At 32.2% G+C, this 15264-nt stretch overlaps 1 protein-coding gene and 1 long non-coding RNA gene across 4 annotated transcripts in view; one reads left to right on the plus strand and one right to left on the minus strand.

Annotated features, from left to right (window-relative positions):
- The window catches only part of LOC116769907 (uncharacterized), a 32361-nt gene extending 18532 nt beyond the window's left edge, over window positions 1-13829 (minus strand). For 2 of the 3 annotated variants that reach the window (XM_032661105.2, XM_032661103.2), the window contains exons 1-2: window positions 13256-13801; window positions 1226-2018 (exon numbers count right to left, since the gene is read on the minus strand). In XM_032661105.2, coding sequence (XP_032516996.2) covers window positions 1226-1922 — 697 coding nt within the window. In that variant the 5' untranslated portion in view covers window positions 1923-2018; window positions 13256-13801. Of the gene's footprint in view, window positions 1-1225; window positions 2019-13255 lie in introns of all 3 variants that reach the window. The other variant, XM_061527825.1, reaches the window with a different exon arrangement.
- LOC133320208 (uncharacterized) lies at window positions 12663-14908 on the plus strand. The gene is made up of 3 exons (XR_009753644.1): window positions 12663-12809; window positions 13751-13959; window positions 14421-14908. It is a non-coding gene; the product is annotated as an uncharacterized LOC133320208 (long non-coding RNA).
- Window positions 14909-15264: the final 356 nt, after the last annotated feature.

The following is a 15264-nucleotide window of genomic DNA, read 5'->3' on the forward strand; positions in this document are numbered from 1 at the left end:
TATATTGGCTGTAATTGCCAAATCTCTGCACTAAGTACTCATGTACTTCTAATAATAAAATATTATTATTTAAAATCAATATCTCGGCAGTATTATTGTATTGGATAGATATATTTCATAAATACGAAATGAAATTCTAACGATGGATGTAACAAAGGGTGACGAGGACGAGCAGCTCGTCAGAGCCTGAGAGTTATGTGAGAATAACAAAATGTATGACAAAAAGAGCTGTTCACTTATAACTCAGACAGAACTCATGCTGTAAACTTATATACCGTTATATTAAAAATAACATTTAATTATTTTTTTTTAGAAAATAATTAAAACAATGTATAAATGTTTACAATTCATTTACAATTAGATCAAGACTAAGGAGGCCTCTGTTAACGACGCTCTCCGGATTTCTTATCTCCTAGTCGAGTCACGTCCGCTTGGAGCCTACACTTGAACCAACTGCAAATACCCTAAGCCCAGGGACTTACATAAATTCCAGGCGCCCGTTAATTTGTCAAACGTCCCGCGGGGTTACACATGGTCATAAAGGGCCCCTTATATCATAACGCTCTAAATATGCTAATCGTCACACGAAATCCGTCTAATCTGATTTATGACAGACTTTCTAAGAGAAAATCTGCATTCATAAGAATTAGCTAATGATAATCTTGATCCGTCAATAGATCCAAAGTTATAAACGCCCACTGCAGTATAAAAAACGGCAAGTTCTAAATAATATAGCGAATTCTACAAATGATAACGCGATATTATGGATGTTTATTTACAAGTATTATTTCGTTAGAGGCCAGCCAATTATACCTTTTGAATATAAACTAACGTCGCATAAAAGAATGCCCCCAATCATCTCTATATTATGGACGCGTAATAAAGGAATGAGGTAAATGCTTTTGATGAATCCATCCTAATTCCTATATGAAAACATACCGCGCGCACTTCAGTTGGCGCTGTGATATTCGCGGAATGTATGTTGAATTCATTTTGTGAATTCCAACAGAGGAATCCACTACATTTTGCAATATATCTTATGTATATTTTTCGCAAAAAAATATTCACCTTTATTAATTTATATGGCCGTTTCTCTATCATTGGGACCGTTGCGTTAATTTTATTTATTGTGTGTATTGATTTGTCATAATTAAAAACAGTTTTATGGCCTTAGAAGAGTAAAAAAGTATCTTTTAACATAAAGTTGATAAAGATCTATACTCACTTGTGTCCGGCGCTAAGTCGTTGTCGATATTGTGTGCTGTGATGTTGGCCAAGTGATAGGCGCTGCTGTTTTCGCTGCCAGACTTGATAACCTCTACAAGTTCCACATAGTCCACTTTCCTAAAGACGTCGCTGATGTTTCTGTCTTTCTTATCTAGATTGTTATCGCTGAGGCTGAGATCTTTTAAAGTGCCATTAGTGTCGCTGCTATTAATCTTAGCCGCGATCAGAAATTCGAACCTGGGTCCCGCCTCCGCGAATTCAGACTCGGGTCTGAACAAAATGTCTGTCAGCGTTTCTTCTCTGTCCGTCTCCGAATCAATCATCTCTTCCAGCAATGGGCTTGATATGTTTAACTGCTTCTCAAAAGCCTCCGCCTCATTCTTCGACACCCCCAGAACGCTGCTCTGTTCCTGATAATTATTCTCTGACAAGTCCTCGTCTCGATCTTGCTCGGCGTTTACGATAGCTTCCATTCGTGTGTTTGAATTCTTATTTGTCTCCTCGGCGGTTTCTTCATTAGCCACGATGAGTGTATCCGAGTTGGAATCTACTGGGATGTTGAATGTGTTGTTGTTTGAGATGTTCATTATAATGTCAGTAGTGTTGTAGTCGGAATATGGTCTGGAATGCACCAAGTCGGCCGAGAGCATCGAGTTCAGCAAAAAGAGCATTAACTTTAATTTAACGCTAGTCATATTTGTCTCGCTTTATAGAACCATTCCTGTAAACTTTAATCAAGTTCGCTGTTTGTTTTCCGTCTCATTGTAGCTGTCGACAGATACGACACCGATCTGCGAACAAAAGAAGACTTAACTATGAAAGTTATTAAAAGTGATTTAAGTGTTCGAACATAATCCCATGGCTCATTTTTCTCACTCTACAAAGTTTTCGCTGGTAGCTTATATCGAGAGACATAAATTTCTACAGCGATAAAATATGTTTAGAGAGAAGTTTAACGTCCGCGTATGCTTCCAGGCTTCATAATGCTCGTCGTTTTCAAAGGAAACTTTATGTATTACAGGGACAATGAATTGTTCACTTCGCATTTTGTGTAAAATATGTTGTACGATGTTATCAATTAGAAGAACGTTTTGCAAAATAACAATTAGAAGTTAAATTCCGCGTATCAAAACATCATCAAGGTGTTAGGGAATTTTGTAATATGTCAGCACGTGTTATGTACGTGCAAATACGTCGCCACGTCATGTGAGTCCCGTAAAACGATGGCTATAATTATTGCTGTTCTTCTCCACATTACGTGACGTTGGCAGAATATCCTGCTCACGTTTCCACACGAATGAATGCCACAAATTAAGAGCTGAACTAAACTCATTGTTACATCTTTTCGAACACGGAGAGTAAAGACAATAAAATATTGAACAAACTGTTAATTATTATTATAATCAAAATGAAAACATGTTTTTTATATTTTGTTTAATAATTAAATTTAGTTCGTTGAAGTAATCTTGGAAAATAAATTGAGATTTGTTGTAAATATATTTGAATATTTAATATTATAAGATGTTTATTAACCCCGCCAACATCCAAGTTCAACCATTGTATACAGAGTTATCGGAGGTGACGTAACTTTCCGTTCGTGTGAGCGCAAAAGTGAGATGTCATGTCAAAAAGTAATAAATTGTTCGTACGTGACGTTGTCCGGAAAAAGATTCCGTCTAAACTTTGTGAAAAACTAGCTGTCTGATTCCGACTTCGCATGAGATTTAATGCTTCCCATATTATACTGACGATCTTCCTGTACGTATTCTAAGTAAAGGCGTACATATGTAAGCACTCATATTTTAAATTAAAATTTTCTATTTGGTTCTAGAAGTAACAAAGGTTAAGATAAAATAAGATCATAAAAAGATAAAATATGTTGCAGCACATTAAATGCTTTTAAACAATAAACAGAACAGAATTTATTTTTAAATTTAGAATAAGTATTATTTTCTTATAATCTCATCAACATCATCCTCAGCCTATCGGAGCCCACTGCTGACCAAAGGCCTCTTCTCACATAGAGGAGGTTAGATAGAGCATTAATCCCCACGCTTGCTCAAGACGGGTTGGCGATTTTAAACTTATAATTTGAAATTGTAAGTCCGGGTTTCCTCACGATGTTTTCCTTCACCGTCCGTCAGTGGTGTCTAAATACTCTTAAAGTAGATATGACTATGAAAAATCACATTGATACTTCGTCATCATTATCAGCCTATCATTGGTACTTGCCAGGTTTCAAACCCGAGCCCTTACGCTTGAGAGGCGATCCTTTAACCTCCAGGCCACCACGACTATTATTCTTATAATCTGTGTTTCATGAATTTTACTTTACAAAAGAGCAACATTATAGTTAATACTTTTTTCTTAATACAGATAATTGATAATTATGTTAGTTTATTTATCTGATTCCAATGTTAAAACTGGCAACAAATATTTAAGACAGTGTTGTTTTAAAAATATTGCATTATTTTTTATTCATTATTATTATTAATAATAATGAAACAACAAGAAACTATATGTAGAAAAAGTTACTCACGATCAAAAAATAATTATAGTTCAGTGTTGTTTTTTTTTAATCTGTTGTACTAAATTTATTAGAAAAATGTCGTAAAGCTGATTTCCTACGGGACGGTCGGTAGAAAATCTATTATTTAAAGTGATCCACTCGAAATATTTTTCGATAAATTTTTTATGATAAACGAATCGCTGAAAAATAAACAAAGTTACATTAATATTTATATGATTCCAGGAACATAATATGTTGATTGAAGAACATACGTACATCCGTCGTGAGGATACGTCGTATTTAGACTAATGTTATTAATTCTTTTAATTGTGATCTATGTATGTACGTGCGCGGAGACAATATTATCAAATACAGCATATATGCGACACTATTATAGTCAAGCAACGGAATATCATTTTAAAATTATATATTCAATGTATAAAAACTTAATTGTTTTAAATCATCAAACAATAAATAAGAGTTTTTTATCTCAAATTGAATTCCTTATCTAATTTCGTGAACGTCAAAACGTCGTATTCTCCTCCGTTCAGAAGATAAACAGCAATAATTCAGTATTTACGACAACATGGCGGGAACGAGTGATTTATGAAATGTATTTGTTGGATCTAACAGAAACACTTTGCGAGATATCACGTTTAAAAAATGGCGAGCGATATCCGGTTTATAGTAGACTTAGAAACAAATATTTTATGTAAAATAATGATATCATTGAGAACTAATGGAACCCTGATCACGAATAAAATGATATGAGCATACAGACAGACTGGATATTTTACGTTTATTTAATATTTTATATATCCCAATGTCGTTAAAGATTTGACTAACGTTGCAAAGTTGTCAAAAAAAGCTTTTTTTGTTTCAGTAACTGTTTTTTTGTATAAAAAAATATTTAGTCATACACTTATTGGTCTTAATTATCTAAAAGTTCAGAGAGAAGAATAAGTTTAGGGGTGTTTCATACGACCTCGCCATAAAGCTCAAATCAGTAAGTATCAAAATCCATCGTGACGGACACTTGTGTGTTGCCATCTCACAGCTAAACTCTATTAAGTCTGGGACACAATCACACTATAGTAAACTGTGTGAAGTGTGACTAACTGAAGAAAAAAGCCAACTAGCTTTGAGAAGATAAAATAACATGTTTATTTATTTAATTATCATTAAATACATTTGTTTACATTGTTATTATTTGAGATGAATGTAAACTACTGTACGTCCAGGAATACTGAAACCTGATCTTTATATACACAAACAGACACACCACATGACAAGATCTTATATTACTATTTCATCGAGAAAAATAAAATCCTCCATTCTAGCACCAGGATGTCTCTGACATTAAGTGCAAATCTCGCTCACCAAGTCCGAGATAGCGGACATACAATTTATACATAACAAATTTAATAAGACTCGAGTCATAAGATTGTAATATACACTCCTTTCGATTACGCTCAGGAACCGTATTTGAGAGTATATTATTCTAATAGCGCTTTGACTAGCACTTGGTAGGCTATAACCTGATGAGTCGATTACAAGAAAACACCTTGATACTTTAAAATGATTTTATATTTACAATACTACCGTCTCGATCGGTATCCAACAGCGAGTGAGCGATCGAGTTCCGTTTAAAAATCATACCATACTCAAAAACAAAATAAAATAATACCCTACGTAAAAAAACTATCACTTTACAAAAATAAATCGGTAAAACATTTCCTTTAAATCGATATAAGTTAAGTAGTCATAATTTAATACATTTAGAAGTTATTATAAATATTAACGTCATTTAACAAACAAAATGTGATATTCCATATCAAGGATTAATATGTCGGTAACCGGATGTACTTACAGTTGTATAGAGGCCCAACGGACCCAACATACCTTGTTTATGTACATATCAGGTCCTTACTCTTATGTCCTTACTTTTATTTTACTTGACTTTTTCTTACATATATAGATAAATAAATGGAAATCTAAACGTGGGCTGTCTCATTTGTATCTATGTACATATGCAGGAAGTAAATGCGGTCTACTAGAATCAATGTGTATTGCGAAAATCATGAAAAACGTGTAAACGACGGTGTAAATTGTTTTAAAAATAAGTACAAATATATTAATAGTGTTTTAATCGTTGTGAAATTTTTAATATTGTTGAAAATATTATTATTATTAAGACAACAAATTATTTATTACTTGTCATTATTTTAATAGTAATATTAGAAAACAAATCACATATAAAGAATTATGTTGTTACGTGCTATGTTATGTTAGGTTTGTATTCAAAACGAAAGCCTTTGAATACATCTTTATAAAAGTAAAGTATGGGTAAGCCAGTTTTGAATCCTTACTGAATAAATATGTAAAATAACTATTACAAATTACTTTGAAACAGACTCCATGGAAGTTATGAGAAACAGGAAAAAATTTCCGAGTTTTTTTCAGTAAATTATTGTTGATATATATATATATATATATATATATATATGAAAGGTATAATATTTCTCTGTTTCATATAATATAAGCAATATAACGAACATAAAGAATATTATTTATAAAACATATGTTAATAATTATCACTGATTGTTTAATGTGAAGTTAAATCAATGAAGACGTGGACAGACCGTTATAATCGCGAACCTCAAACCCCCGGGAGCCGGAACCCCTTTGTTGTGAGGATCAGCCCTGGCTGGATTACACTCTTAAAATTTATTCAACAGCGGGTAGTTGTAAAATGTTATTGGCTGCTCTAGCTTGATCTCAAAAAAGTTCCTTAGAAATACTTACCCTACAATTGCTTCATGAGTTGACCTCATCGAAATACATTGGAATTAAATTCAAATTCCTTTATAGGAGATGAAATATTAAAACCATATTTTATATAGTTCCCTTGAATACAATTTTCAGTTCTCTCACATGATTATTTCGTATAATACATCTTCATGACCTAATTAAAATTCAACAACAGACTACACAGCGCATAGACGAATCATTATATTTCTTACTATTGTTTTCAAACGACCTTCAACGTGTTTGAATTGAAGTCAAACTAAAATCCTAACACGGGTTCATTTATATTTTACGAACATTACCAACCGTCCAGAACGCGTTTGAAATAACACAAATTTCCAATGAACAGAATATCCGAATACAAAAATAAATAATAATCTATTTCTATAACTTAAATCTTTTTGAGATAAAAATGCTATAAAAAGACAACCTAATTATTCTGTATTATTTGTGTCACAGCAATGTGTTTAGTGATAGACGAACAAAGTAATAACGGCAAGTGGGAAATATTAGATGCAAATATTCCAGGCGATGGTTCGTTTATGCTGACACAGAGCGTGTTATCAGAGAGGAATAATTGAATCCACGCGCCCTCCTCAATCCTAACACCAATATCCTAAACTATCGGTTAAATGTCCGTTTAAATTAGACATATTCACACGTTATACGTTGATTAATTTAACTAAATACTTTAATGATTAAACATGAATTCAATTAAAATATGTATTTTTGTTTAAATTTAATGTTAAATCGTATAATGTTTTTATTTAACACATTTAAGTAAAACGATTCATTCCTCCGCTCTGAGACACCTGAAGCTCTGATCCTCTTACGAGGCTTTTATTTACGTTCCCCTCTAAGCCAAAACAATTTTTTTGAAGCTTGTCAAATTTAACAGAATATTTAATTAATTTACGGCTTAATACCTGTTGTTATAAAACGTTGCGTCAACTGAGTTTGAAACTTAAAGTTTTAAGAGTTACGAGTACAACTATTCTTATTGTTTATGCTTTATGTGTTAAAATTAAATAACAATAACATTTGCCATACGTCTATGTTACGTACGCGCAACATATTAAACAATATATGAACATCGCCGGGGGCGAGTGACGCCGCTGACTCCGCGGAACACCAAGCCGTGTGAACCAGAAAATTCCTGATACCACACAAGCAATAGAATGGGACTGCTATCATAACATCGGGGCAATCACGTAGTCTTAGATAGAGGTTATAAGTTTTAATATGTAATTCTTATAATAATATACATATAAGTGAGTTTCGTAGTTCTCCTGGAACCTCTGGTTGCCAGCCTGTATAATTTTCATAGTTCTGTTATTACAGTGTTAAGCAAGCGTCGGTTATTCTTTATATTGTTCTAGGGGTAAAGGAACCCTTTCAGATTATATCTATTTATACTTTATATTATTCAACAAATAAAAGAAAATGTATAGTATTAAAGATTAACAATAATCCTTAATTATCTGAAACCATCATTAAAAAATGTTTCGTAGAAGGCTCTCATTAAAGTGAATATCCGGTGTCCTTTAATTCTTAGGACATGTTTTATAAATAAAACTCTACAAAAATATTTAAGACATATACACACTAGCGTTACTTGGTTTAAAATAATAATAGTTAGATAGAGTTTTTTTCTGTTGACACGTCAGTACTTGATTGTGTATACACGGATACAATTAACAATAGTGTGATGATTCAGTGACATTAGAAAAGTATCCATCCCATAAAAAGAAGAGTCTGTGATTTCTTTGTATTCCATAAAATGTGTAATAATGATTGAGTATATAATAAACTATACTATTAATAACAAGAAATCAAGACTACGGACGTTGCGCTGCTAAATTAAATTATTTGCTAAAGAAAAATATATTTAAATATACATGACCTACATCATGTATCTTACGACCGAGAATATGAAATTTATATAAAATATATACTATAGTTTATATTCAATATCAAATATATTTAGTATAGTGCGATGTAACACTTTTCTGTGACGTACAATCAGAGGCTATTGTCAGTGATAATAAATTCTAAACACAGAGGAATTCATTTAATTATTTACTCTGAACAAACTGTATCTTGGAACGGAATGTTTACAGAATTGAAAACACAAACAAAATTAACTATACTATCCACACTAAAATTAATATCCACAATATAAATGTTTGAATTAAAAATGTTTTATTCCAAGAAATTATATAGTAATCATTGAAGAGATAAAATAAAAAATACGTATCAGCTGAGATGCAAATAATACATCAATAAATTAACATCTTGCAGATGGCGTCGTGAAAACAAAATGTATTTTACATTGGGGAAAATCAGTTGAAATGTATATTTTTTCGTTCGTGTGTATCCCGCATACAAAGCCATAAAATAAACTGATATATAATTGGACGTAGCAATACTTCCGCACGTTATTAATAGACGAGAGATTCAATCAAGATAACAGAGCACTAATTAGCAGAAACACATGTCATTAGATTGTTTTATCATATAGAACATGATAATAACACAAGCCTCAATTTTCGCATTTGGTCGAAAAAGATTTTTCCTTATACGAAAAAAAATATTAAATAATGACATTTAAAATTTTTTAGCATCTTACTACTATATGATATGCCAGTCTGAAATTGTTTCAGGATGAAGGAATTAGAGCCTGCAATACCTGCACTCAATCTCCAAAATTTCGATCGTGTTAAATATCGCGGACAATTGGAAATTATTAAAATTTTATGAAAATGTGAATGTCCTTGTTTTTGAAAATTTTCACTTCTTGTGACTATCGTTTGTAAAGGATTGTCAAGAACAAATCAAAATATATACCTTATTTTTTGAAATCGGCTAAAATTCTAAACTGTTTTAAGGTTGAATGTCATAAATAAGTTCAATTTTTTTTTTTTTTGTAGAAAAGTAATCCACAGTTGTATAGTTTTATAATGTGTCTCATACAATATATTGTAAATTTAGACCGTACACGTAAACATTATACCCGACAGTTCATCACTTTCAAAGTTATCAAGTATATATAACAGTTCTAAATTAAATAATGTTAAGTATCGTGTGGGAAGTCGTAACCATATTAGTGATTTCAAGACAAAGCTCATTTCCAATTGACTACCAGTTGAAGCGGTTGCATCATATCTTGAAGCGTTGCTTCGGAACTCGACTTATATTTCTGTTCGTTTACACTTTAACCTTAATATAACTGTCGGTTTGTTCGTCTTAGGAAGATTTTATATAAAAAAAAACATAGACTGATTTTTTTTTTAATATTTTATATTTTCGACTATTCACATAAGTTTGTTATTAATTAAGATAATATCATGTTGTTTTTCAATTATGAAATCTTCTATAATAAATTATAATAAAAACGAGGTCAATATTCTTATAAACTGTATGAAAGCAAATAATTTACTGCGGACCATTTAGCGAAATAAACAGAAAACATGGCTCCGTGATTGTTTGGAAGGTCTGTGGGTGAAGTGTTCGATAATTATAACATTGGGTATGTTTTATTAACATATATAATATGTTTTTTGTTAAAAATCGATTTCTTCTTTTCATCAGCTCACAGAAGATAAAATAATTGATATTTTTTTTTTTTTGTAACTAAAGCTCTTTTTGCATAACAGGTCATTCGAATACAAATATATTGTGTAAACATATATATATATTTATATCTCATCACACTAATTCAATTTATTTCGATAAATATGATTTTCTCCGTTGCCTATTCTAACTGTAATATCTTTTACATGTAGCAGAAGGTAAAACAAAGAAAATTCGAATTTAATATCGATGTTTGGGAAATTACATTAGTTTTAATCATCATACTGAACACAGTCAGTTTACAATTTACAGTTTCGGAATAGAAACCTGAAGATTTATTAAATTTATTGTAATGCCATAGAGTATAGAGCACCAATAGATTCTACATACACAAACATTAAATCCCACTCACACAGGCGCGCGCACACCATAGAAGTAAATAAGCACTGCTTACCCACTGCTTACCCACACAACAACTAAACCTACATTGCTTAATTCTTACTTAAATACTTTTAATCATACGTCACGGAATATAAATGTTTGCTGACATTAAAAATGTCATTTGATTTACGATTTGGTAGAACTGATGAAAGTGCCATCTAACAACTTAAAAGCTTACATCTTCGACCGGCCGCTGCTGCCGGCTAGCGCCGCTTCCCAGCCAGAACAGCCGTATGCACAATTACTCGGTGCATATATTTCAAAGAAACAATCTCAAGGACTATCTACAAATCTCTTGTTGTATGCAGGAAACATTTGTATGTGTGAGTGCAAAAACTATGAATGTGTTAGTGCTCGAGAGGCAATGCTTCCTTAACCCTACTCGTTTAAAACTTCATAGAAACTGAGTTGATTGACAAATAAAAAGGGACTATTTAATTTGTCGGTATACCATTCAAATATAATTTTTGCCTTTTTGTTATTATTGTCTTTCTAAGCGCAAGTGACTGAATTTAAATTAGCTCATTAGTAAATTTATTAAAAACTATGGAAAATTATAGCTGTGAGCTCTGTACTTGTGATGTGTTTAACGAAATTAATTACGAGTACATTTTCAATATTGTCGTTTGATGATAAAAGAAAATAATAACAAAGGGAAGGTGTGACCAGTTTAGATTCAACTAATAAAAAAGTAATGTTACTCGTTTTAATAAAAAGTATTACGATAGTTTTAGTTAGCTTGCAGGTTGTGTACACACAAATAACTCATTTTGTCTTCCTTGTTTGTTGTTTACAAATAATAATAAGAATGTTTGGATCTCCACTGGATATTCCGATTTAAATAACTTTCATAAAGCGGTGATGAACAGCTCGTTATCAATTTAAGGTACTTTCGTGGCTCAGAGGTAGCTGAAAGATTTATAAAATACTAGTTTTTGCCCGCGACTTCGTCCGCGTTAATTTCGGCATTAGTAATATATGTATAGCTGACCGGGCGAACTCTATCAAGCCCTTAAGGCCATAAATAACCAGATATTGGAGGTTTTTAAGTTTTTTTTCTCTTTTTCCATCGAACGGAATTAAATATCCTATGTCCGTCTCCTGGTTCTAAGCTATCTACCCAATACTTATCAGACATATCCCTACAACCGTTCCTAAGTTATAAATAGTGTAACTAACTAACTAACACAACTCTTTTTATATATATAGATGTTAGTTCTGACCGGACTGCTGTTACTATTTGCACAAATATTGTCAATATTTTAGAGGAGGAAATTACGATGAAAATTTATTTATAATGTATTTATTTTTGAAACATATTCTGCTTCATCATCATCAGCCTATCGGAGCCCACTGCTGAGCAAAGGCCTCTTCTCACATGGGGAAGGTTAGAGCATTAATCACCACGCGTGCACAAGACGGGTTGGCGATTTCAATCTTATAATTTAAAATTGTAAGACTAGGTTTCCTCACGATGTTTTCTTCACCTATTTATTTATTCTGCTTATCTTACCCCAAATCTCTGAGCTCGTCCCTGCACGCATACACATATAATTATAACATCCACTAATCCACTACAAGAATTACATATAGTTTTATACTTAGTATGTGTTAAGTACACAACAGATTACTTAATGAGAGTCAGCAAGCTGCTTGTTAACATCAAATATGTACAGCCTCGAACACTGTTCTCATATTTTGAAACAACTGTTGTATTAATGGACCCTGAATACTCAATTCCACTGACCGCTGAGCCCCCTGTTCGTGTATTCTCCGCCAGTTATATGAATTGTTTTAATCATTTATTTTATAATAATTAATTTAATCGTATGCTTTTGTAATTTGTACATTAGGAATGTGGGATGATCTTACTTTTCACCCTTTCCCGTGTGGATACGTTTTAAGACTTCTAAAAAGAAGAGAACTTTGTGAATACATACATATATAGTATATTTCTGTGAGATATAGAGAAAATTCACATTATCTTTAAAGCCTATTTCCTTTGATTACATGGTACTAACATTAAAACCTCTTTTTATATAAATGTCATTTTTACGTTCGTCATTGAAATGTCATTTTAATGTCAGTGTCATTAACATTTTGAGAATGTTAAATTCATCTCATAAACGAAAGAACTATTGAAAGGAGAGTAAACATCTTAGGGGAAGCTAAAGCTACTCGGTTTGAATATTTCCTTTGAACGGTTTGATAAGTGGCCTCTGAACTCTGAAAGCCCGATCGACTTCAACAGGTTGGAATTTTAAACATTCAATCATTTATGTAAAGTATATTATTGATTCACTAATATCACCCAAAATACATCTTTTTTTTTATATATTCAATAAAGCAATTGAGATTTAAAAAAAACAAGCTCAATATGAAATCCACTTAAGCCATAATCATTATGTCATATTACGAAAATAATTTTTTATAATATTAAAAAACATACATAAATCCTGAAACTTATTTAGATCTACCTACATAATCTTCTAATCGTCATCAAATTTACTCCTCACGGTTTTAAATCATATATTGTTATATATTAATGAAGTTATCATTAATTCTATTAATTTCTTTCGTTGCTAAATTAAACGAAAATTTAACTTAAATAAGGAAACATCGTTAATAAATTATATCGAACATTAAATATTTAGATAATATTATATATATAGAGTAAAAACTGTGTGAGATACTTACCATTTAATATAAAATCACATAACACATCCACTATCCACAAAGAATGACATAGAATAGTTTTTCACAAATAAAATCACGGCTGTATATCTTCGTGCAGGAGTGTCACGTCGAAAAAAATAAAGAAATAGTGTGGTATGTAACGTTAATGGGGTACATTTTATATTATTAACATATACGAGAGATTATTCCGTGATGTTTGCGGACACGTCTCCTTGCCCGGGATGTCAGCGGAGTTACGGAGGCTGTCTCGACAACTCGAAGCTTCCTAGACTGCGCAGACTCTTGCGTAACTATTGTCGCAAATAAGATAATTTAATGCATTGATATGGAACATCACATTCGGCGATATCACACCTTTGATGTACACCAAACGTTTGCACGTGAAAATATATCTCTCGATTCCTAAACACTGTTGTGATGTTCATGGATTTATTTATTGTTATAATACATTTAATTCATTACAAAAACCATTAAAATTTGAAATAATAACCTCAGAATATGAAGTAACTTCAGCGACATGATCCATCGTACGCAGCTTCGACCGAACCGTCTTTCGGGAAAAGCTTTACAGCGCAGGCGTCGACCGGAAAATTGAAGTGAGACGGAAACAAAAAACTTAAACAAGAGACAGAGATGGAGATATATGAAATAAATGCATACAACTCACTCGATTTGTTGTCACGGCACGTTCGAATATTTAAAAAGTTAAGCAAAATTAACCTCTTTCCTGTGATTTTAATTTTTACCTAAAATAGTTTAAAAAAATGATAATTTCATTACATATATGTAAAACAATAAATATAATGAGTCAGCAGTTAAACGCTGCGGTGACGAAGAACATGAGTTCTCCTACAATCGTAATGCATAAATAGAAAAGAAAAATGCGTTTCCTAATGAAAACGTCCGCCCTGATATGAGGTTGTAATATAATGTAAACAATGGAGATCTCGTTTTATAGGAACGTAACCTAGTTCATAAGATTCCCTCTCCGGGCGGCTCACCTGGATTCAACATTGACTACTATTAGACTTATTTGAGTTTTTTAATACAAGGTGGAACTTTAAACTTGTTCATGTACATTACATATATAATATTTTGTTGTAATATGAAGTCATTAGTTGTTATAGCGACGTATTTTACTAATGTATTTTAAATAGATTTTTAGGACTATAATTATTTAGATGATGTATCTGATTCTGAGTTCAATGACCCGTGTATATAAGGAGATATCAAGATATTGTCTCGTGAGTTTCTTCATTGGGTTCTAGTGACAGACAACTCTTACTTTCTGCTCTGAGATGGGAGCATCCTGAACGGTTTAAGTTCAGATTAAAACATCGAGAGACATTTGAAGACAGCGTGATAACCGCTCGGACATGAAGCGGAAAAAATATAAAACTCTTAAAATACAATTTGAACGACAGTGTGTATTAATGTATGTGTGTGTCTGTGTTTGTTGCTCACTGTAGATGCTAACCGTCAATGTATCGGGTGTTATCGCAGCGTCCTCAAAGTTTTCCACAATAAACAACATTGTTACGCTGCAGTAACCTTGACACGTGAACTATGCAGATTTGTTCAACCGACAATTCTTTTATTAGTGTAAATTGCCTCTTTATTGTCACCGACGATCGGTATGGTCTCGGCCACGAGTTTAACCTCTACCACGATCATCATACACAGACGCCTACACACACACACATATATATACATATGTAATAAAATATAATCAATAACATATTAATTTAATTTTAAAACCTCATAATGAAACGAAACAATTGTATCGATTGATTTTATTTAACTTTCAATCGGAATGCAAACCTGTATCTGACATGTTCGAGTTGATCTCGTAATAATGATATCATTCGTCAGTGGACATCTTCAATATAAAAGTCAGACACGTAGTAAGGACGACGATAAATATTAATTTCGCTAACCGGTGACACCTGCTCGAGATTGGTTACAATCGGTCCTCACAGATGTCAAGTCAATACTAAATGTAATAGGCA

The sequence above is a fragment of the Danaus plexippus genome (genome assembly GCF_018135715.1).
Source record: "Danaus plexippus chromosome 13 unlocalized genomic scaffold, MEX_DaPlex mxdp_15, whole genome shotgun sequence".
NCBI lineage: Eukaryota > Metazoa > Arthropoda > Insecta > Lepidoptera > Nymphalidae > Danaus > Danaus plexippus.